Genomic DNA, 23060 nt, shown 5'->3' on the forward strand with positions numbered 1-23060 from the left:
TCCTTGGCAGCCGCCCTCCGGGGGTCAGTGCCAAACCGAGAAGGGCAGGCACCCCCGCGCGTCCTGGGCGCACACTGGACGCGGAGCTCCGGAGTCCCGTGGCTTGCGCCCCGCGGCCCCCGAGCCGCGCGCCGCCCCCCGCGCCGGCTCCCTCCTCCCTCCGTTCTCCTCCTCCCTCCCGCTCCCTCCCTCCTCCCTCCCTCCGGGCTCAGAGCTGCGGCTGGAGCCAAGCGCGCCGCGTCGCCTGCCGCTGCCGCTGCCGGTGCAGAGCGTGGGGAGCACTCAGCCGCAGCCTTCGGCCGCCGCGGAGGGTCGTGCAGGCGCTGCCGGCCAGGCCGCCCCGTGCCCGGGCCTTGCGGTCCCCGGAGCCGATCGTGGCCCGCCGGGCCGCCGGGCCGCCGGGCCGCCTGCCCGCAGAGACCAGAGACAGCGCCCGCCTGAACCGAGGCCGCGGGAGCGGCCGTGCCCATGACCGGGTAAGTGGTGCCCTAGACGCGCGGCCGCCGCCGGGGTGGGCGCGGGCGCGGGCGGAGCGGGCGGCCCGGCAGGTGGCCCGACCTGCAGGTGGAGGGACCCAGATCCCCGCTCGGAGCCACCTGCGCTCCGCGTCTGGCCTGCGTGTCCTTGTGGCACCGCGGCCGCGCGTCACTCCCGGGGGCCCTGGGTGGCCGGGCGGGCGGGCAGCGCCCCGCAACCTGCGTCCGGAGCCCCGCATCCTGCGCGCACGCGCATCTGCGTCTGGGGAGAAAGACCGCCGGGGGCTGCGGGCGGATCCAGGAAAAGGAAGGGGGGCGCACAGCCCGAGGTGGGGCGCCGGGCCTGGGCTGGAGCCGCGGCTTGCACACGCACCTTCTCGGAGCCTCTAGGCACCCCCTCCCCCACACCCCCGCATCCCACGCCCTCACACTGTATCATCCTTCCCAGACCCACAGACTGAGAAACCCTCACACGCTTCCACACTGTCTCCCCCCGCACACCCACACAGCTACTGGGCCGACCCCGCCGCCGGCCCGGGCAATGACGACGGGCAAGCAGCCCCGGCCACACTTGGCTAACTCCTCCATCACTCTGTGCGCCGCCGTCCTCCCCCTCCTCACCTGGGTGACCTTGGCCAGATGGCTTCTCCCTGCCGGGTCCTGCCGCGTTCTCTGAGGTTTCGGATTCTGGCATTTGGAGCACTGGTGTGGCACGTCCCCCCGAGGCTGGGAGCCCTGGGTCTCCTCTTTGCTCTCTGGCAGACTTGGTCTCCTTCCTGCCACTGGCCCCTTTAGGGCTTAGCGGCCTGATCAGCTGTGGATGGGTGGGGGCCTGGCATGGGGCTGGGAGAACCAGAGTCAGCCTTGGGGAGCTCAGGACGGGGGTCTGGTGAGGGGCTGGGAGAGACAGTGGTGATGTTCCGTGAAAGTACAGGGCAGGGCCGGGGCCCCGGAACCCAGCACTTGACACTCCTCGGGTCTGAGGCAGGGGAGTGGGGCCACTTGGTGGATCAAAGCTGAGCCTGTTGAGACCCAAACCTCAGGTGCATCTCTGCCAGCCACGGGGTCAGGTCTAGCCTGACCCCAACCATTCCAATTTCCCTTGGCTGCCCCAAGGAGCTGAGTGCCAGCCTGGGAGGCAGCCCCCTCCTTTGCCTCCCAGCTCTGTCCCCTCCCAACCCACTGGCGTCACCCCTCACCTATCGGTGAGTGTCTATAGGCAGGGACTGGGTAGTCATCTACACGGGGTGCTCGGGTGCCCAGTACAGGAGGCCTGACTCAGAGTGGGCATGGGTTTCTGCATGGCACATTTGCGACCTTGACCTCACGGAATCTGCAGAATCACCCAGGGAGGGAGGCCAGGCCCGCATTCTTGTCCCCATTTTCCGGACGGGATAATCGAGGCCCCAAGAGGGGAAGGGACTTGGGCTTGCATTTGCCTGGATGGGCAGGTGGCTGCTGGAGGAGCAGCTCCAGAGGTCCTGGCACAGTTCTCATAGGGTATCTAGACTCTCCGGCTGCATCTCAACAAACATCGCCACTGTTGCCATCACTCCCTTTCCCAGTGGGGGAGGCCAAGGCCACGTGGCTCCTGAGAGGGGAACTGGGGTGCAGACCTGGGCGGTGGGAACATCCGGCCTGCTCTGGCCCATGGAGGGAAGGGTTGGAGGTTGCTGCCCAGGCCTCTGAGGGTCTCAGTTGAGGCTCAGCAGAGGGTCTGAGGGTGGAGCCAGTCCCTGGAGAGCAAGTCGTTCGGAGGGGGCTGGGCAGCTGTGATCTGAGGGCATGGATTGTCCCCACTGCTAGCCTCAAGGAGGAGGGCCAAGGACACAGGCAGTCTGGATCACACCAACCTGGTCCATGCCTAGCGCCACCAGGTGGTCTGAGTGAAGGGGCAGGCATCTCTGGCACAGAAGTTGGGGGCTGGGGGAGTAACGCAGGCAGATGGAACCAGGGTGGCGTGGGAGGGGGCTTTGTGTAGAGCCAGAAGGGAAGCCAGTCCTCCGGGGAAGGAAGCCCCAGAGGTTAAGAGCTCTGGTGGCTGGCAGGCAGGGACTTTGCAGCAGGCCCCAAGGGGACAAAGAAGATGGCCAGAAGTGCCCCATTTTGGTGCCAGCTCTGGGCCTGCTGGTCTTTGTGACCTTGGCTAAGTCTCTTCCCGCTGCAGGCCCGGGGAGCCCAGGGGTGGGTCTTGGTGAACTCCGCTGACATTTGAGGCTTCAGAGCTGGAGCTTCAGAGGCTGAATCATTTGGGAGCGCAGGGAGGCCAGCCGTGACTCAGTGTGCGCTCTCCATCCAGTCCAGAGCAGCCTCTCCCGGTACGCGAGGAGGCAGCGAAGGGTGCTGGGGTCAGCAACAGCCTCTCTGCCCCTCCTCCAGCGTGGCTTTTAGAGAGAGACCCTTGTCTCCTTGGTGGGCAAGATCAGAGGGTCCTGGGCCCCTGGGTACTATGAGAGCTCAACTCCAGCTGGGACTCTCCCAGCTGGGCAAAGCCAGGCCCGGCTTCCTCCTACCACCTTACAGAGTTGTCAGCATACATGTGGACTTTGCCTGCTGCACTCCCTTCGGTTTGTAAACTGAGGCTGTGTGTATTTAACTGATGCCTGCTGTCTCTGTCAGAGGTCACCAACATGTCAACTACTGTCAGCCCTGACAGTGATAATTTGTGCCAGACATGGTGGTCAGGGCTTCCCAGACATTCTCTCACTTCAGTGAAACAACCGAATGAAGCAGCAACTGTTGCTGTCCCCGTTTTGCAGATGAGGCCAGTGAGGCCCAGAGTGCTTAGCAAGTTGCCCAAGGTCACACAGCCAGGAGGAGGTGCTCAAAGCCGAATTGGAAGGCAGGCCAGTTAGACTCCCGAGTCTGGTTTGTGAGTGTCGCCACTGGTTCTGTTGCCTCTGGGAGTCTGGGTGGAACTCAGCAGAACAGAGCGTTGGATGCATGAGCCTATTCGGGTCAAGGGCGCTTCCAGTCCTGGGAAGACCCTACACCTCACACCTCACTGAGTCTGCAGAATGACCCAGTAGCTGGGCCCCCAGCTACCCCCTGAGGGAAACAGACCAAATGTGGGGTTATATGAGTCCAGAACAAGTTGGGGGCACTGTATGCCCTTCAGTATTCTTCCCTGGGACCCCTCTAGGGCACCTCTACAAAAGTTGGTAGGTGTCTGCTGATACATGCAGACCTGGGCTGTAGCAGCGAAGGCAGACGGTTCGGTCTGACCCAGGGTGTGCTGCCTGTGAGATGGGCTCAGGGGGCCGGGCTCGGCGATGACTTTACTGGGAACAGCAGGCAGACCCTTGCACCGCACAGATGCTGCCTCACACGCTATGCTTCCCCAGAAGGCCAGTTCTTTAGCTGGTACCCCAACTGCTGGCTGTTTCTCCCTGCCCTGCCCTGCCCTGGTTAAGCTGGCAGAAGACAGGCCAAATGGTGCCTGGTTGCAAAGCCCTCCCCTGCCTGTGCACCTTCTGTTGGGTGGGAGGTGCTGGAAGTGGGCCTGGGAGTGCCGCTTGGAGAGCAGGATCTGAGCCCAAACATCCCCAGGACAGAGGAAAGAGGCTCCCCACCAGAGGAGTTGGGGCTGGGTGTCATCAGACTGCCCAAGCTTGGGAAGGGGATGAGGCCAAGGTTACGTGGCTAGGAGGTGGCAGAACCAACACCCAGAACCACAGGGCAAGGAGGACTGGTATGGCTGGCGGGGCAGAGCGGGAGGTTTCTACTGAGTCCCAAGTCCAAGGCAACTTGGGTCCACATCAGAGTCGTGTGAAGTGTGTGCTGCTGTGGTCAGTGTCCTTGGGGATCGCCTTACATAATGCGGTCCTGAGCCTGACTCAGTGTTGTGTAGGTGGCTCCTCAGTAAAGGGGAACCATTGTCTTCAGATGAGAAATGCGCTTCCTATAGCGGCCAAGGTTCAGTGTGGTAGCCACCAGCCACAAATGTGAGTGGATGAAAATTGCAGTTGAAAATTCCAGGCCTTGGCCACACACCATGCTTCAAGTGCTCAGAAGTCACGCAGAGAACATTTCCATCAGTCCAGGACGTTGTGTCACCCCATGCCACCTTAAAGCCAATGCAGACCGATCCTCATGGGGACCCTGAGTCTATTCCCACACTTACCAAGGGCCAGACCAGATGCGCCCACAGAACTGGGCAAACTGGATCTGTCTCCTGCCCTAGGCTTGGGATCTCTCACTGGGCATGCTGGAGGCACCTGGGCAGCTCTGCAGATGGGGGAGGCTCTTGGGTGGGTTTTTTTTTTTTAATAATGCTTATGTCTTTCATTTTAAAATAATGCTCTTAACATGCATGCTTTTAACAGAAAATTCATGCAATGTTGAGAATTAGAAGATGTAGAAACAGCCCTCCCCATCCTATCACCAAAATGCCAGCCAGTGTTTCCCATTTCATTGGACGCATTTCTGCTCCGTTTTCTTTGCATGGGCTATTTATTTTCCCATTATTATAATTATACCGTGGGTACCATTGTCAAATCTATTTTTTACTTCACATGAGCATTTTCTTTATTGTAATTCCTTTCTAAATGATTTTTTTTCAAAATGGACATGGTTTAATTTTTTTAAGATTATGAAAGCAGTCAGTACTTATCGCACAAATAAAGTACTTGAATGAGGCAAAGAAGGAACGACACATGATGGTTCACTCATTCGAGAGCAATTTCTCAAGCACCCAGGATGTATCAGGGCGCTCCTCAGGGCTGTAATTACAATTTTTAATGGCTGAATAATATTCTCTAAGGAGACTGTAATTCGCTTAATTATTTGGCTATTTGTGGAGATTCAGGCAGTCGGATTCATTTCACTCTCCTCCGTGAGGCTCTGTTGAGCATCTAGGCGGGTAACTCCCTCTGTCCCAAGGACAGAGTGCCCAGACGGAAGTTCATTCTGCCAAATTCTGCTCCAAAGGGCTTTTCTGGGCGTCTGAACGGCTGGCTCACTGCAGACTTGCCAGCGTTAAGCTTTATAATCAAACAACCTGGCATAAATATCTACTTCAGTTTCTATGTCTTATTCCCGAGGGTGAGCATTTTTCCACGTTTATTGATTGTCTCTCTTCTTGTTGAGTGATTTGTTTCTTCCTCACCTTTATTTATGAAGGACCAAGTGTTTCTTCTTGCGGTTCTGGGTAAACTTGATCCGTGAAAGATACTGACAGTTTAGCATCCTGGTTGCAAATAGTTTTAAATCCCCTTTGTTCTTTGCCTTTTCATGTTTTCATGCAAAAGGTTAATGATTTCTGTCTTACAATTTTGTGTGTGTGATTCCTTCTATTGCTTCTAGGCTTACAGAATCCCTTACAGAAACCTGAGAACTGTCCAGAGCTATCTGGGTTGGCCCTATGTCTGTGTGTGTGTGTGGAGGAGGAAATGTCAAACCCCTCCAGTATCCTTGCCTGGAGAATTCCATGGACAGAGGAGCCTGATGGGCTATAGTCCATGGGGTCGCAAAGAGTTGGACATGACTGAGTGACTAACACACACACATACATTGCGTGTGTGTGAGTGAGCATATGTGTAGCTGCATTTTTAAGATGTCTAACTCTTTCATCCAGGGGTGGGCAAACTTTTTCTTTGAAGAGTCAGAGAGTAAATATTTTCCACCTGGCAAGTTACAAGATCTCTGTCCTGATTGTGGCTGTGTACCAATAAAACTTTATTCACAAAAACAGTTCACAGCCAGATTTGGCTTTGAGGCCAGAATTTGCCAAATCCAGTTTAATCCAAAAATAAAAAAGCATGTTGGGGAATAGTACGAGGTGAGGCTCCCGAGTGGTAAGCCATCATCTGCATTTCTTTTATTGAACCATTTGTTCCCTGGCTAATGTGTGATCTTGATGTCTGGTAGGGCCTGTCCCTGGGTCGTCTGCCCACACCCTGTATCCTTTGATACCTCACCTGCAGGTCCCACATGAGTTATCTGAAAGCAAAACTCCTTTGCTGTTCTTGCTTGCCTCTTTGTCCCCTGACCTTTAGAGCTGCTTGTCCAGTCCCTCGAATCAAGCTCTTGTTGTCTGGGTCTCTTCAGCCTCTGGAGCAAGGATGCTTCCCTGCAGACTTGGCTGGAGTCTGGCTCTCCGCAGACACTGGATTTTCCTCACAGAGGGACACAGGGGAAGCAGGGGTGGGTGGGAGAGCGTGATCAGAAGCAAAGGCCTACAGTGAGGATGGCCAGACGGCCCAGGGTCACCAGACCCGGCTGATTAAGAAGCAGGAAGACAAAGCTGGCCACCAAGCCAGGGGCTGGGAAACGCGGGCGTCGCTGCCGGCCACGTCCATCCTGGCCACAGGGGACCTCAGAGCATGAGGCTCTGGTCCTCCTGGCGCCCTTTGGAGTCACAGGTCTGAATCCAGGCCGGCCCTGAACACAGGTGGATGCCACCCAGCCGCCGTGGACCCTTCTTCCCGATGGGCCTGGGCACGTCCTCCAGCCCCAGACCACAGTGCGCTGGGCATCCCAGCACAGCCGCGTGCTGACACCCACCCTGGACCCCTCAGTGGTGAGGCCGGTGGCGGTGGGCTCGGGGCCAAGCCTCTGTGAGACGACCGCTGCGCAGCTCATGGTGGTGGGACCAGTCCGACCGTGAATGCTTGGTGCCCTCAGTTGGGGCACCCGCTTCCCTGCCTCGTCCGGGTGTCCAGCTGCCAGGTGGGCCCAGAGGGACCTTCCCTGACACCCGCTCCCCAGCCCTGGGCCTCAGCTCCATTCCTGCGAAGTGTTCTGTGTTAGTTTGGAGCCAGGGGCCTGGGAGGGAGGCTCGTGAGCCAGGGCCGAGGGTCTAGGCCCCTTGGTGCTGGGGTTCTGGCTGTACTGGGGGCCCCCCATCCTACCTGATCCCTCCCTCCTGGGCTGCTGACTGGGCCCTTCCTCCCAGGGCCCGGTGGGAGGTGCCTGAGTGTGCTCCTCTCCTCTGTCCTGGGGAGCACAGCAGAGCGAGGGTGCTCCCAGCATCCCCATCCACCCACAGGGCCAGAGGCCAAGGACTGGCTGGGGGCTGCTGCCTGGGACCCCGGCCCTGGCGGCCCCTGGAGAGGCCCATGCAGCTGCAGCTCTGGGTGGGAAGGGGGCGGTTTGGTCAGGGCCCCCGGCCTCCATCTTCTGACGAGGAGACAGCACTGTCATCTGATTGCAGGGGGTGCCAGACCTGTCCCCCCAATTCATCTGCCAGCATCCACCAGTCCCTTCCTGGCTCTCAGCCTTAGTGGGCCATGATCAGCCCAGTGGGGGGCACTCAGACCCTGTATTATTGTGATGGGGGCCCTCCTGGCTCTGCGTGACCCCCCACTCCCTCCCGAGCACCCGCCTGGGGCTGCAGGGCTTCACTGGAGAGGCTTCTGCATTTGTGTGTGGGGTCCTCCATCAGAGATAGCTTTCAGGACCCAGGAGCACACAGGGTCCATGATTCAGATGGCAGCCAGGCCCCTGCCATCTGGTGCCCTGGTGACCTTCAAATCCTGCCATGGCTGCCAGCTGGGGTTGGTAAGGATGCTGGAGCAGAGCCTGGGAGTCATGCAGATGCCCCTCCCTGGGCTGCAGCTTCCAAGCTGTCCTCCATGGTGGCACTACCATCCACTCTCTCCTCCTCTGTCCATGCTCGGCAGCAGGTCAGCCTGGAAACATGGTCCGAACACTCCGGTGTGCTAGCCTTTCGTGTGTGGGTCACAGAAGGTCAGCTGGACTGGACTGCAACATTCAGTCTGAACGTGTCTCCTCTGCCCCACCTAGCATCCTTGCCGTTCACCTGTCCCAGTGGGGTGCCCATGACCAAAGTCTTTGCTACATACTTGGTGTGGCCTGTGCCCAGGGTCGCTGTATGGTAATGATCCTCATCACTCCTTTCTCCTGGCCATTACACCTACCTCCAACCTCCGGGCAAGCTGGGTCCTATGAGGGACCCAAAGAGACCTGCTTTGCCATCACTCAGAGACCCCCTAGGTGGGGCCCAAGTTAGCCCACACATCTCTGGCCCCCCATCTGCAGCCCAGCCTTCTGGACTCTTCTGTTGGCCAAGGGGAAATAGGGGTTCCTCCCTGACGGTCCTCCAGCCCCTGACCTTGACTCGAAGAGTCCTTCCAAGCCTGCCTTCCCAAGGGGAGACAGAAAGCAGACCCTTCCCCACGAGGACCCATAATGGGGCCCCCCTCCATCCCTAGGAGGAAGCGTGTGTCCTGACAGTCTCCTTATCTAGTCCCCCTGGGCCTGCAGCATCCCATGGCCTCCAGCTGTCTGTAATTTCCTTAATTACCTGCTTAGGACTTGGCTGCTTCCGGTGGCTTGGAGCTGGTTCTAGGGAGTGGAAGCTGGCGGGGTGGGCACTGTGGTACCATGGACAGAGCCAGAGAGATTATTTTTTTTTTTTTCTTTTTTTTTTTGGTGGGGGGATCAGGATTGAGAGCCCCTCATTCTATCCACATGTTCTTGGCGATGAAAGCCTGGAGGTCAGGCCTCCGCAAGCCCCACGTGTGTGTTCTCTGCTCCTTGGGGGGCCAGAGGCATGCCCCAGGGGCCAGGCCCGAGTGCTTCTGGGTCTCCCCCACAAGCCCACCATTCCTGAGCCCGCCAGCCAGGCCCTGTTCTGCAGAACAGGCCCAGGACCTAAGTGGCTACCACCTGCTTTCAGGGTAAAGCAGGAGGGCAGAGTGTGGCAGCCTGGCATGTGGGGGCAGGGCGGCTGGCCCGGGCTCCCTGCTGCAATGCAGCGCTCTCCTGGCACGGCGGCCGTAATTGGATAATTAGTGTCACTATGCTTCCTGCCTGTGGGCTTCTCCACTCCTGCTCGCTCTTGCTGTCGCCTTCCCTGGCAGGAAACAAATGACTGCTCCCCCCACCTCCAGGGTAGAGTCATGACCCCCATAACGCTGCAAGGCCCCAGCAAGTAAAAGGGCTTCCCACTTCCCTCAGGGATGGAGGGGTACCCGGCAATGTGAGGCCACCCATGTAGGAGTGTGGACTTCCCCCCAGAAGCATCCTAGGGACTCAGCTCCTCTCCAGGCCCCCCACCCAGGCCTCGTGGTCCTCAGGAGGGATTTGGGGCCTGGGTCGGCTTGAGGATGGCCCCAGAAATGGGGAAGCATGTGAAAGGCCCCCCCAGGGGTCAGCCCCTGGCCAAGCAGAATGGTCTGCCCTCCCTGGTGGAGCCTGGTCCCAACCCGTGAATTCTGGTCTACAGGTGTGGCTGCTGGGCTTGAGAAAACCCTCCAGGGAAACGGGCCCCTGGGGCCCTTCCTATGTGGGCAGTGTGTGGTGGTAGCAAGTTCACAGCAATGGCACCAGGAGGAACAAGGCACCTTTCCCTGATTCCGAAGTGGAGACCAAGAGAGGTTGAGAGATTTGTGCCTGGCCTCACTCTAACCCCAACACCCCCAATCTCTGAGGTATATGGAAACAGATTTCCTGTCTGGTCACTTTGGTGAACTCTTTGAATTGGTTTGAACCACATGTTCATCACTTTTCTGGGCCTCTCTGGCCCATCACTTGGCAGATGAGCAATGTAGAGTTCTCCGCAATCAGACTACTTGAGTCCACATCGGCCACTGCTCATTGCTGGCGGTGTGATCCTTTTCTGTTTTAAGAATGATTTATTGACTGCAGAAGACTTTCGTTGCAGCCTGCAGGGTCCTTGATCCTCACTGAGACATGCAGGAGCTGCAGTTTCGGCATGTGACCTCCCAGTTCCCCAACTGGGGACCAAACCCGGGCCCCCTGCCTTGAGAGTGCAGAGTCCCAGTCACTGGAGCACCAGGGGAAGTCCCTGGCTTTTTGATCTTGAGTGAGTTCTTTAACCTCTGTGCCTCAGCAGCTTAGTCCTGATTTGGGGATAATGATTCCTCCCGCCTTCGAGGCTTGGGGCACAGAGGGAATGTGGAATTCCACCATGACACAGAAAGGTGCTCGGTATTGCCTGTGACCCGATGGCTTGTCTGTGTCTCTCTCTCCAGTACTCTGCTGGTTCTGTCTTCTCCTTTGCCTAGAACTTCTAGGACAACATCAAATGACACAGATGAGAGGGAGCCCAGTTCAGAACCACCCCATGTTCCAGGGAACCCATGGAAATGTCACAGATTAGCAGGTCATGGAAACTTCAGGGAGGCCTCCTGGCTCTCCGAGAACCAGAGCTGACTTTGGTCAGGGAGGTAAGGCAGGCATCTTACCTGCTGGCTGAGTTCCTCCCTATATACCTGAATTACCCAGGAGAGAGACTTAAGCTCTGTAACAGAGACCTAGCTTAATGAACATAAAAGTGAAAGGGAGAGAGGATTTCTTCTGTGCGTAAAAGTCTAGGGAGGCAACCTTGGGCTACTTGGCCATCAGGGAACTGGCTTCTTTGCATGGCATTGCCATCCGTGACATATGGATTCCACATGCCAGATGGAGCAAGAAAACTGCCTCTGCTCCAGTCTTCACATCAGCATTCCAGCCGGCAGGAAGGAGAGGGGCAGGGGAGAACACATCCTTCTCTTTAAGGACACAACCCTGAAGTTGGCTCTGTCCCATGTGCTGAGAACCCTTAGTGCTGCCTGAGAGTAATGCAGTTCCATGTCCCTTTTGCTTGCATTGGCCAGGATCTAGTCACATGGTCCTCCGTAGCCACACTGGAGTTGGGGGAGGATAGTTGTTAGCTGGATGACTAGACTCCTAGCTAAAGATTAAAATACGACGTGGGAAGACGGGAATAGAAATCAGGGAAAGTCTAGCAAGTCTCTGCCACGAGCTCTTGGGGATTCGTGAGCAGCTCCTAAGGCTGGATTGTCTGCTCTGGCCACACCACCTTCTGGTTCCTTTGGAGAACAGGGTGGGGTCAGCACCTCTGAGGAAGTGCACATGCGCAGCAAAGAGAGAGGGGGCACCCACGGAGGCCCTGGGGGCCACACGGCTTTCCAGAAGGGGACAAGAGTGGTAGCAGTGGCTGCCAGCAAGTCTGGCCTCTCAGCTCATCTGTTTCTCTGCCATGTATTGAGGCAGCCACACAGCTGAGGCAGGCTGTGGGTGGTGCTGAAAGCCCCCAAGGCCGCAGAGTTCGGGTGCGGGAAGGTCTGCTTAGGTCTCTATGCAGGCAGGTGCTGCTCCAGGAAGTTAACGTTCACATGGGCCAAGTGGTCAGCTGATCTGCCGGTCAAGGCAGTGGAAATTCTGTGATGACTGTATGACCTGGGGCACCACAGGAAACTAATCTGGATACAGAGCAAAGGGGCCACGTGGCCTCTTAGGTTTCTTAATTGTGGGAAAGCACACAGAACTTCCAATATAGCATCTTGACCATTTTTAAGTGTCCAGGTTGGCGGCATTAAGTACATTCACATGGGTGTGCAACCATCCCCAGAACGGTCCATCTTCCCCAGTGGAAAATCTGCCCCATTAGACTCTAACTCCCCCTCCCCCAGCCTATGCCCCCTCCCCATCTTCCTCTCAGTCTAGGGTCTGACGATTCTAGGCACCTCATACCAGTGGAGTCATACGAGGTCTGTCCTTGTGTCTGGCTTCTCTCACTGACCATCACGCCTTGTCGGTTCAGCCGTGTTGTAGCGGGTGTCTCTTAAAGGCTGAATCACACTCCATTGTGGGGCTGGGCCACGTTCTGTATATCCAGGCGTGCATTGATGGAGTCTTGGGTGGTTTTAAATGTTATAGTTATTGCGAATAAGGCTGCTGTGAACACGGGCGACGAATATCACTTCAAGGCCCTGCTTTCCCTTCTGTTGGGGAGATTTCCTTCTAGTAGGATTGCTGGATCCTGTGGTAATTGTACGTCTACAGTTTTGAGACCCACCCGAGGGCAAGAGCTGAATCAGGGAGAGCCCAGTCCCTGCCACCTCTAGGAATCCAGACTTGTGTTTCTCTGGATTCTAGAATCCTTCTGGAGTGGACTGTGCTCAGTAGGGACCTCCAATGTCCAGAGTCCATGCATCTGTGATTCGGTTGACCTCACGTGGTCCTTTGAGTCTGTCCCTGGGGCAGCCTGGGTGTCCTGGTCACAGCACGAAAGGGGCAGCCCCACGTAGGCGGAGACAGGAGCGGGTGCTGCGCATGAGTTTAGGGAGAGTATTGACCCTTTTCTGCTGTTATTGTTTTTGCCCAAAGCTGTTCCCTGGGAAAGCCACTTGGCGGGTGCACAGATTGTACCAGGAACAAGGGGGAGGGAAGGCATGGAGGTGGGGGAGGGGAGCTGGGCTGTCCCTTTAAATCTGTTTTCTCTGTTTTAGTTCCTTCTTTTATCCCATCCTCCTCCCTCCACTAGCAAAGTGTTGGAGCTGTGAGGGCCCAGGAGCTGCAGTGATGGCGCCTCTGAAATATTAATGAGGCTGTTCTCTGCCTCAGCGCCTTCCCCCCCCAGCCTCCCTCCCTCCCTCCCTGGCTGAAACCAGGCCTGGTCCTTGGATCCCTCCTTTCCCCTGCCCTGGTGGTCGTGGTCGCCAAGGTGCGTTGGGCAGAAGGGAGGGGGTGGGGCCAGCAGGAAGGCGAGGGCCTGGGCGGGGGTGGCTTGGGTGAAGTCAAGAGGGAGGGGGTGCTGGGACCCCCGGCCCACCTACCTGGGATCACGGGGATCTCCTGGGCAGGACAAGGGGAGGACACCCACTCCCCTGAGTCTCCAAGGGCTCCTGGCCCCAAGCTCATCTGCAGGTTCCAGGTGCCTGGACGTATGGAGAGGAGGGGACTCTTATTTCAAGAAATCCCCATGGCGAGTCTGTGTGCTCAGCCCCCTGGTCACCACACAGCTGGGTCAGCCAGAAGGGCACGTGCAGGGTGGGTGTCAGGTGGCATCTGGTGCCCTGGGACTCTGCCTCGGATGGGACTCAGATGGGACTGGGGACTCTACCGTGGGGGTTCTGCTCCCTGGCGGGGGTGTTCTCAGCCCCAGCTTACTGCCAGGAGGGCCCAGGGACTTCTAGCTGGTGCCACCAGCCACGATCAGTCCACCCCAGGGAGGTGGCAGTGCCAGTCACAGATGCCCAGTCAGCCCTGTGGGCGCAGATGTCCCCCACCCCTTGTCTCCTCCACAAAGACGTTGGGGAATCGGAAGGGCTATCTCTCCTGGCAGCCTGGGGTGGTCTGACCCTCCCTCTGGGGACATGGAAGGCAAGGCCTGGAGGTCTGAGCCTCAGTTTTGCCTTCTCCAAAATGGAGTGAAGGCGTCTCTTTGCCCTCCTGGGGTGTCTGTGAGGAGGCAGTGAGGGAAGCCTCTGGAGCCGGGGCTTGGGAACAGCAGCGCCCCCATCTCATTCAGAAAGCTCCTAGCTGCCCAGGGCCCCAGGGGGAGGGGGTTCACAGGAGGCAAAGTGGGGGACCCAGGCAGATTAAGTCAGAGGTGCTGGGACAGCTCCCAAAGCCAGTCAGTGGTGGCCAGGGAGGGCCAGCACAAGGCGGAGAAGACTCCTGGGTTTCTGGTTGAGTGGGCATGAGTCACAGGGCCCAGGGGCAAGAGACATCGGAAAATCCAAGAGTGAACTTGAGCAATCTCCAGCTGTGCCCCACGCGACCCCCCCACCCCCACAGGTAGCAGCCTGTTGAAAGTCACACAACCAAGGGAGGTAGGTCAGGAAGCCCCCAGCAGGTCGGCTCCTGCCACCCCACCAGTGCCAGCCAGTTTGGGCCAGGATGGAGCAAAGGCCAGAAGGTCTGAGTCCCCTCTCCATGGAGGTTTACAATTCAACTAAGCCAATTAAAGTTTGAGAGATGGAAGTGTACAGAAATGGTATGTTCCCTGCCCTTTCAGTGCCTACAAACCGTTCTAGGCAGCCAGCCCAGGCCAGGAAGTCTCTGTCAGGCCTGCAGCCCTGATAGGCCTGATCACTTCTGCTCTTGGCCATTTCGGGATGACTGCTGTCCTTTTTTTCAGGCGGAGGGAGGCCATCTCCCAGGCTTATAGGGAAACCAAAGGATATGCTGTTTGGTATTGATCTTACTGATGACTCCTATACCTGGTAGCCTGTGGAGTTGATGAAGAGGAACGTTCTTAAGAGCACACTCTCCAACGTGGGAGGGTCAACTTATCATCCCTGCATCCCACCTCTCGAGGCCCCTGGCTTCTCTCAGACCACCCAGGCCTCCACTCACTCACTCGTCTAGGTCCCTGTCCCCAGCCACAGCCCACCACAAAGTGGGCTCCCCACCCACTCAATAACCACGTGTCTCAAAGAGATGATGACCCAAGCATAGGACAGACCCACTCAGGTCGGCGCCCTGGCAAACAGAGTGAAATAAAGATTTGGCCGTGGGATTCTAAACTCAGTGGCAGTTGGTTTGGGCGGGACTGTGTGGAGAACCATCCATGTGAATTGCCACTCAGGTTTATCAGAGGCCATCGGGGGAGAGGGGGACAGGACCATGTGCTGACCGGGCTACGGGATGGAGCTGACCAACCAGCACAGGACAGGAGCTGAGGGGGCCTTTAAAGAAATGTGCAAAAGGGAGGGCTAGGAGGACTGATGCTGGGGCATGCTTTCTGGGCAGTGCAGCTTGGAGGCACAGACTGACAACTCCTGAACCAGGCCATGTAGTGACCAGTCACCCAGCTGGAGGGAGACCTATAGGGTGGTAGACAGGGAGATCCCTGGGGCCTGCCTGGCAGGCGCTGAGGGCCAAGGAGTGGGCCACAGCTGCAGGCAGGAGGCCAGGCCGCAGCGTGGAGCAATGGCAAATCCAGCCAAGGGACCGCAGCGAGGGGCTAGGAGAGCTCTGTGCCCTCAAAGAAGGCCAGGCCTCAACTCTCGGCCTGTTCCCCTTACCAGGAGTCACTTTGGAGCCAGTAAGGCCACAGCAATGTAAGGAGCAGCTCAGAGCCCCGGTGTGGCTGGATCTGGGCAACCGCTGTTGCTTAATGGAGGAGGATGAAGGCACCCTTGGGTGAGCCCTGGTTGTCAGGGCCAGGAGGGAGGGTGCTGTGCCCTAGAAGGGTGCAACCTTCGCCTGGATGAGCCCACCTGACTCATGTGGGTGGGCCTGGGTGCCTTCCAACCGAGTCTTGTCTGAGTGAGTGTAGAGGCCAAAAGGATAAAAGGAACAGATTGTTCACCTGGCTTCCCTTTTAGAACAAAGCACTGGGGAGGTGGCTCAGTGGGGAGCCACAAAGGCACCCAGCTTGTCCTTGGGACCCCGGGGTCGAACTCACAAGATCTTGGAATGCAGGCCAGTGGCCTGCCTGCCAAGGGCATCACAGCCCAGGGTGAGTGCCAGCCGGAGCTGGGGACTCTGCTCAGGGACAAGTGACTCACATATTTGCCAGATGCCCCCCAGCCTCCCGAACTCATAGTACCCCCAGGTTGATCAAGCTGCCTGTCTGAGCCCTGGGATCAGACTCCTGAGGGTGTCGGTGCCCTGTCCATGGTCCCAGGGCTGATCAAAGCCGAAGCCAGGGCCTCCATAGATGGACAAGACCCCCCTCTCCCCTCCAGCAACCAACAGTCAAAGGGGCTGGGGTGACTGAGCCCAACCTGGCCAGTTTCATCCAGGGTGCTCCCTACTGGGAGTGTCGAGGCAGGGGCACAGAGCTCAAGGCAGAGAAAGCAGGGCGAACAGGTATCCCAGCACAGGCAGCACCTAAGCAAAGGTGGAGAAGGAAGCTGGGGGGGTGGGGTGACAGTTCGGGGCATCTGCAGAGGACTCAGGAGTGTGACTGACAGTCAGAAGCTGCCATTTCGGCCTCTGGCGCTTCCATAAAGAGCCTGCAGTCAGAAGCAGGAGACCCAGATGTCCCTGTGTCTCTGCCCCTTCACCTGGCCAAGTGACAAATAGGAGGGGGATTCCTGCCGTGCCTGCCTGGGTGGGTGGCGCCTTCACAGAGCATCCCAGAAAGAGCCCACCTGGCCTCAGACTAATGCCTGGAATCCTCGCTTACTTCAAGTCCCCTGAGCTCCAGGCGCACCCTGGGGTCCCCACTCCCCCTTCTCCTGCAGCCCCAGCCCTCGTCTCCTGCCTCCCTCCCCTATTGTCCGTCATCAGTCAGCAGCCCTCTGCTTGGTGGTGGCCTCTGCCACTCTCGGTGGCATGGGATCAGCAAGCCCGGTTTCCTGTCTGGGACCCTGTCCTGTTACCTGCCTCCTTCCTGGTCTCAGAACACTCTTCCCTCCAGAAAGAATGGCTCACTCCTCCATCCCAGCCCCCAGCTGAAACTGTGCCCCCACCCCAGCACTCTGAAGCTGTTATGGCCATGTGTCTCAGCAGCAGGACCCTCTAGGTACCCACCTCCTGGCCAGAGAGTGCAAGGACCTGTTCAGTCCTGCCCACCCCTCCGTAGCCAGCAGGGATGGCCAGCACGGACACAGAGTAGGTGCTCAGGAAAGATCGGTCAGATGGCGAACAGGAGGGACAGGCAGTGGGGAGATGCGTGGGAGCCGGAGAGGACCATGCATTTGCGAGTCTGCCATCTTGTTCCCACGTCTTCTGGCAAGGAAGGCTGCTTCATGCAGAAACTGTCTAGAGTGTTAACACTTAAGTGCCCAAACTTTGACAACCTGGCTCACTTTAGATGGCCATTGGCTGAGATGCCTTTCAGACTACACCTCCGAGGCAGGGACCGCCTCAGTGTTCAGAGGAACTGAGAGCCCCTCTGTGTTCTGAGCCCCCTTGGGCCAGTGAGCAATGAAGGAAATGAACCTTGTTTCCCAGAGACCTTGGTCTCAGCCCCTGAGTACTGGGGCACATCCCTGCTCCTGGCATTGGCCGGCCTCTGAGAGCAGCCACGGCTCTCCTGAGATCAGAGGCCACACACCTCTCGGCCATTGTGTTTCCATGGGCAGATCTAGATCAGAAACCTGGGTGGGTAGCCAAGAGCTGCTTCCAAGAGGATCCTTGTGAGCCGGGAGCTTCCCCAAAGGTGAGGGATCCAGCCCAACTGAGCGACGTTGCCAGGAGGCATCTGCGCTGGTGTGAAGGCCAAGGCCACATGCGCTGAGACTCGTTCAGTCCTGGGAGCTTAGTGCGTGGCCTTGGCGATGCTGCCACTCCGCGCAGGCCACCAGCTGGGATGAGAGGAGGGGAGAGACTAGCTAGAGAAGCTCGAGACCCAGGACCAGACAGCCCAGCGGCCCCTGTGGCCCACACCACCAGACCCAGTGAGGGCTGCGGATGGGGCAGCCAGGGGTACCGGAGTTCCTTGGGCAAGTTTCAGGATGCTCCGTGGAGGAGGAAGGTGGATGGCCTGGGACTTAGCCCGCTGTTGTTAATTTCGGGGAGACCCCAGCTCCTCACTTTGCCATCTGGAGGGCCGGAGGGTGCGGGAGACGGGGTGGCACTGTGTTGTGGGGCAGGGCGACAGGGAAGTCACCCGTGACCTGTGGCTGTTTTCCGCTTTCTCCTCCGCTCTCCCCTTCCACTCCCTCCCTCCCTGCCTCCTTCCCCTTCCCTCTGGCCCTCTCCCCTCCTTTTCCCCTGCCCAACCCACCCTCTCCCTTCCTAGCCCTGGACCCCAGGTGCCCCCAGGGCAGCAGAAACACCCTGTGCACTAAGCCCTGACCTAGCGCCCAGCTGGCTCTGTCCATGGCTTGCCCTGTTCCCTGGACCCCCGCGGGCCTGAAACCTTGAGCCGCAGGGGCCCCGCCCGAAGACCACTGCCGTCAGGGAGGAGTCTTAAATCAGGCAAGCGAGGGAGTATGATGGAGCGTATGCCGGGGCAGGACCACCCACTGTTCGTTCCATCCCAACATGTCACGCCTGCTCCAGTGTGGGGGCCCAGGTGAACTTGGGGGACAGCGAGAGCCCCCATGTCCCAGGTTGCCTAGTGCTGGCAGCTGCAGGTCCCCACTGGGAGGCTCTCATTCTTCCTCCTGCCCCCAGTGGCAAGCCCTGCCAGCTTGTGTGCTTGTGGTGGGCAGGACTGAGGGGTAACCTGGCAGGCAGGCCTGGTAGGCATGAGGGCCTGGCCTGGCCTGGGGGTGGTGGGGGGGGCGGGGGAATTTTGCACCCAGTGAGTCGTGGCTCGACCTGAGTGCACATTTGCAGAGAACGTTCCAGAGAGGGGACCTTGGTTTCGTCTCAATTGTGCTTCTCACCTCCTCCCCAGGTGTCTGCACTTGGCCCCCCTGGCTACACCTCACCCCGGTGCTGGGACCTCGGGGGGCCGCCTGCCCCCGGCGGAGGCTGCACCTGCGAGAACACCCCCGCCCCCGTGCCACAGGCAGGATGGGCGACGTGGCCAACAGTTCCATCGAGTTCCACCCCAAACCCCAGCAGCAGCGGGAGGCCCCACATGCAGGTGGCTTCGGGTGCACGCTGGCCGAGCTGCGCTCCCTCATGGAGCTCCGGGGGGCCGAGGCACTGCAGAAAGTCCAGGAGGCCTATGGGGACGTGAGCGGGCTTTGCAGGAGGCTGAAGACCTCACCCACCGAGGGTAAGTCTGCCAGCAGGGCGGGTATGCCAGCGGTGCAGAGCCATTACCTCCCCACACTCCTCCCTGAAGAGGCTCCATAGCCCCAGGGCAGACAGGGCTTGCAGTCGCTTCCCAGAGGCACTCTTCACTAAACCATGACCACTATTGTGTCCTTGTGCCCTCCCTGGGCAACCATTTTCCCCTAGAGTGGGAGATGCTCTGCATGGGGCAATCTGCCCCGCTGCCCCCTGCCTCCATCACCAGTGGTTCCCACTCGCATCTCTTCTCTGGATGAAATAGCAATGAAGTACCCAAGCTGAGTAAGGGAGGAAGCTGGCACCGAATGGCACATGCTGGCAGGATGGGCCCTAAACTGAAACCTCAGCAAGGTTTCAGGGGCAGTGGCCCTTGACCAAGTGTTCCCCACGTGCTGTCCCCCTTCTGTGTCCTCCAGAAGGTTCTGGGCGTGGAGGCCTTATGGGTCTGCTGGGAGGCCAGGACCCCCTGGGGGCAGCCAGCCTTGGCCCCGGATTTCACCAGCTGGAGCATTTCTGGCCTAGCTGCCACCTCCCTGGCAGGGCTACTAGGGCTACCCCAGGCCGGTGCCAGGATGATCCCCAGCCAGCGCAGATGGATCCTGTCGGCCCTGTCTCAGCTGGCACACCTTTGTCCACCAGTGCCCTGGCTGCCGCCCTTGTCTCCTGCTCCCTGGCTCCATCTGTGTGCAGATGACACCAGGGCTGCAACAGGGGGTAAAGATGCGCCCCTGCTCCCCGCAGAGGAGGTGGGCCTGAGGCTGGGTGAGAGCACACCCACCTGGCCAGGTCAGGAGTACCGAGGACCTGCCTGCGTCCCTCCTGCTTTGTGCTCTCAAGGGCCCCAGCCTGGTGCAAGTGTGCGATCAATCAGGGGCAGATGGCTTGGCTCGGGGCCAGAGGATCTCTATCCTCCCCTCCTCCTAGCCTGTCCCCCCACCCCCAACTTGGGGCTGGGTGGAGGGAGGCCCAGGGTAGAGGGCCATTTAGCCACCAGGGCTCTGGCCTCTCCCAGATAAAAGGAAGCAGATGGGCTTCAGCTGGCAGCTCCTTCCTCTGCCTGTCAGGCCTTGTTAAATATTTAAAATGTCAAGGCCCCTGGGAACATGCCCGATTCTGCCACAGCGGCTCTGGCGCTCACCCGGTGGAGGAGCAGACCTAGAGAAGAGCAGGTGCCCAGGTGGGTGGCCCAGCCATGGCAGAGGGAGCCAGCCGGCCCGCTCTGCATCCAGAAGAAGGCTCAGGTCCCGGCCCACCTAGATGCTCCCACTGTCATTCAGACACAGTGACCTGAGCTCAAGGATTTGAGCGGGGTTGGGGGGGGGGCGGTTGGAGAACAGCTTAGCTGAGCCTCAGGGCCCCCACACACCCCCTGGCAAGCTTGGGAGGAGGCAACAGGCCAAGCAGGTGCATGCTATATTGGAGGAGGGGACTTTGGGTTTCCTCCCGGCAGTAAGTGCACCCAAGAAAATTCCAGAAGCTGGGAGCCTAGGCCAGGCTAGGGTGAGCGGCCCTTCCCCTCGCTGGCCTCCACTGACACTCATGGAAAGGAGAGGCAGATGAGCGGAGAGCCGCGCGATGTGGTCCTAATCCAATTCTGATGGCATCTGGCCTCTGGTCCGGGCAGGGTGCCCATCTGTGTCCATGCCAACCGCCGGCTGCTGCCCCTGCAGCCTGGACCAGGGCAGGACCAGTGTGTGCTCGGAACTGGAGGGGCTGCTGCTGGCTGTCTTGGGTTGCCCCCGTGAGCACTTCTCCGGACCCCAGCGCCAACAGGAAGGCCAAGGCCTCGGGCTGCTCTAGGGCAAGGGAGAGAGAGGCATTGTGGCAGCATCAAGGGCAAACCAAGGCCAAGGGACAGGCCAAGGGAGGGAAAGAGGAAACTCCTGGGGAAGGGGCCCTGAGTGCCCGGCTGGTCAGATGGGGCTGGGCAGGCAGCATGCAGATTCTTGAGGTGTGACAGGGGCCCAGGGGCTCTCTAGACAGTGGGTGGGGCCTCTGTGGTTCTTGGTGGCTCCAAGTCAGTGCCCTTTCCCAGAGTGGGGGTAGTGGAGACCCTGGGTGTCTGGGAGATTCAGAGTCCAAGAACCTTCTGAGTAGTAAGCCCACTTTTCATATCTTCTGTAGGTCAGGGGAGTGGGACACAAGCCCTCAGCTGGGTCCCCGGGCCCTTAGGAGCTGAGGTTCTCAGTTTCTCCTAGTGGGAGACCACAGCCTCCAAAAACTTGACCCGCGGCCAGGTCCAAGCACAGTGAGGCCAGCAGAGGAGGGCAGAGGCAGCTGTGGCTGCTGCTGGGGGGAGACAGTGTGTGGCCTCAGCCTAGCTCAGAGGGCGTGTTCCTGTCGGCCCTTCCACCCCGACGGGCTCCATCATCCCCTTCCCGGAAACCAGCTTTCCCTACCCAGCACATGCCCACCCTCCTTCTTTCAGACTCCTCTATACCACCCTCAGCACGTTCATCTTCTCAAGTCATCTGGAACCATGTCTTGTGTGGCTTTTCAAGCCAACAAGGAGCACCCCACGGGCTGGGATCCCAGCCCTTCTGGTTGCCCCACCCCAACTGCCGCCCCTCCGCACTGGAGGCCATGGGAGTTGTAGCTCCTTAGGGCTGGCAACTGCAAGCCACGGAGTCCATGAGGTGTCAGTGTGGGGCCAGGCACTTGGGGGCGCCGAAAAGCCAGAAAGCTTTGGGGCGGAGGGGTCCTGTGGAACGGCCTGGAAGGAAGCCGAAGCCCAAGAGCCGAGGTGGGACCAGGGCACTGTGTCTGCCCCTGGGGTAGATGGCCAAGCGTATGTTTGGCCTTGGGAGGCAGTGGCCTGAATGCCAGTCCCATGTGGAAGCTTTCGCTGCCTTCAGGAATGAGCCTGAGGAGACTCACCCTGTGAAAGCAGAGATCCAAAGGCCTTGATGCTGACCTGGGTAGGAAGTGGGTTGTCCCAAGAATGAGAAGTCAGGCCACAGATTCTGAAATGAGTGCCTGGGGCCACCCCTTTGTGGGTGTGGATTTTTCACCCTGCATTCCCTCCCTGCCACCCCACACACAGCAGCTTGTGAGGATGCAGAGGGGGGTGTGAGCTCCTGGCCCCACCCAGACGTATGGGAGGGTGGTCCAGCCCTTCCTCATGCTAGGATCTCTGCGCTATCACGTGCTCGCACACCTGTGCCATCCAGACAGCTGGAGATGCTGCCTGCGCCCCCTATGTGCCCCCCAGGCTTTGCAGAAGGACTCCAGGCGCTGGGCCAGTGCGGTTCTGCTTCCTGGGAGCTTTCAGTCTAGAAGGGGAGATGGGCGGATGTGGAGAAGGGAGCGGGGCGGGGGGGGGGGGGCAGGGGGGGCGGGGGGGGCGGTGCGGGGCTGGTCTTTGCCATCGTCTCCGTCTGTGCCTCTGCTCTGCATCCCCGCACTACACAGGCCTGGCTGACAATGCCAACGACCTGGAGAAGCGCAGGCAGATCTACGGGCAGAACTTCATCCCCCCCAAGCAGCCCAAGACCTTTCTACAGCTGGTGTGGGAGGCCCTGCAGGATGTGACCCTCATCATCCTGGAGGTGGCTGCCATCGTGTCCCTGGGCCTCTCATTCTATGCACCGCCCGGGGAGGAGAGCGAAGGTGAGGGGTGGGGCGTGGAGGGGAGGGGCGCCGGGGGCGGGGTGTTGAGGGGGCGGAGCATGGGGAGGGGCGGACTCTGAGGGGCGGGGCGTGGAGGCACACCGCGGGGCCGAGGGCTGCACCACCGAGGGGCCGGAGGAGGGGAGGGTCCTAGGAGGTACCAAGGAGCCAGTGAAGGAATTCATCTGTCGCCTCCGTCCTTCCCTTCTGTCCTTGGGCGGGCGCAGCCTGTGGGAATGTGTCGGCTGGGGCCGAAGACGAAGGGGAAGCCGAGGCGGGCTGGATCGAGGGGGCCGCCATCCTGCTGTCTGTCATCTGCGTGGTCCTGGTCACGGCCTTCAACGACTGGAGCAAAGAGAAGCAGTTCCGAGGCCTGCAGAGTCGCATAGAGCAGGAGCAGAAGTTCACCGTCATCCGGAATGGGCAGCTCCTCCAGGTGCCCGTGGCCACGCTCGTGGTGGGAGACATCGCCCAGGTCAAGTATGGTGAGTGCACCCAGGGCAGCACCTCCAGCACACCCAGCTGGGTGCTTCTGTGGGCCTGGTTCCCTGGCAGCTGGACGACAGGACTGGGGATGGGTGGCTACCCAGGCCCAAGGGGACATCCTCTGGGAGT

At 59.3% G+C, this 23060-nt stretch overlaps 1 protein-coding gene across 8 annotated transcripts in view; it reads left to right on the forward strand.

Annotated features, from left to right (window-relative positions):
• Positions 1-324: 324 nt before the first annotated feature.
• Positions 325-23060, forward strand: part of ATP2B3 (ATPase plasma membrane Ca2+ transporting 3) — a 61741-nt gene continuing 39005 nt past the window's right edge. For 3 of the 8 annotated variants that reach the window (XM_024987795.2, XM_015461505.3, XM_015461508.3), the window contains exons 1-4: positions 330-476; positions 18493-18819; positions 22248-22445; positions 22673-22930. In XM_024987795.2, coding sequence (XP_024843563.1) covers positions 18612-18819; positions 22248-22445; positions 22673-22930 — 664 coding nt within the window. In that variant the 5' untranslated portion in view covers positions 330-476; positions 18493-18611. Of the gene's footprint in view, positions 477-18492; positions 18820-22247; positions 22446-22672; positions 22931-23060 lie in introns of those variants that run through there. The other 5 variants (XM_015461509.3, XM_005227663.4, XM_015461506.3 and 2 more) reach the window with 3 other exon arrangements.

Source organism: Bos taurus, chromosome X (assembly GCF_002263795.3).
Source record: "Bos taurus isolate L1 Dominette 01449 registration number 42190680 breed Hereford chromosome X, ARS-UCD2.0, whole genome shotgun sequence".
Classification (NCBI taxonomy): domain Eukaryota; kingdom Metazoa; phylum Chordata; class Mammalia; order Artiodactyla; family Bovidae; genus Bos; species Bos taurus.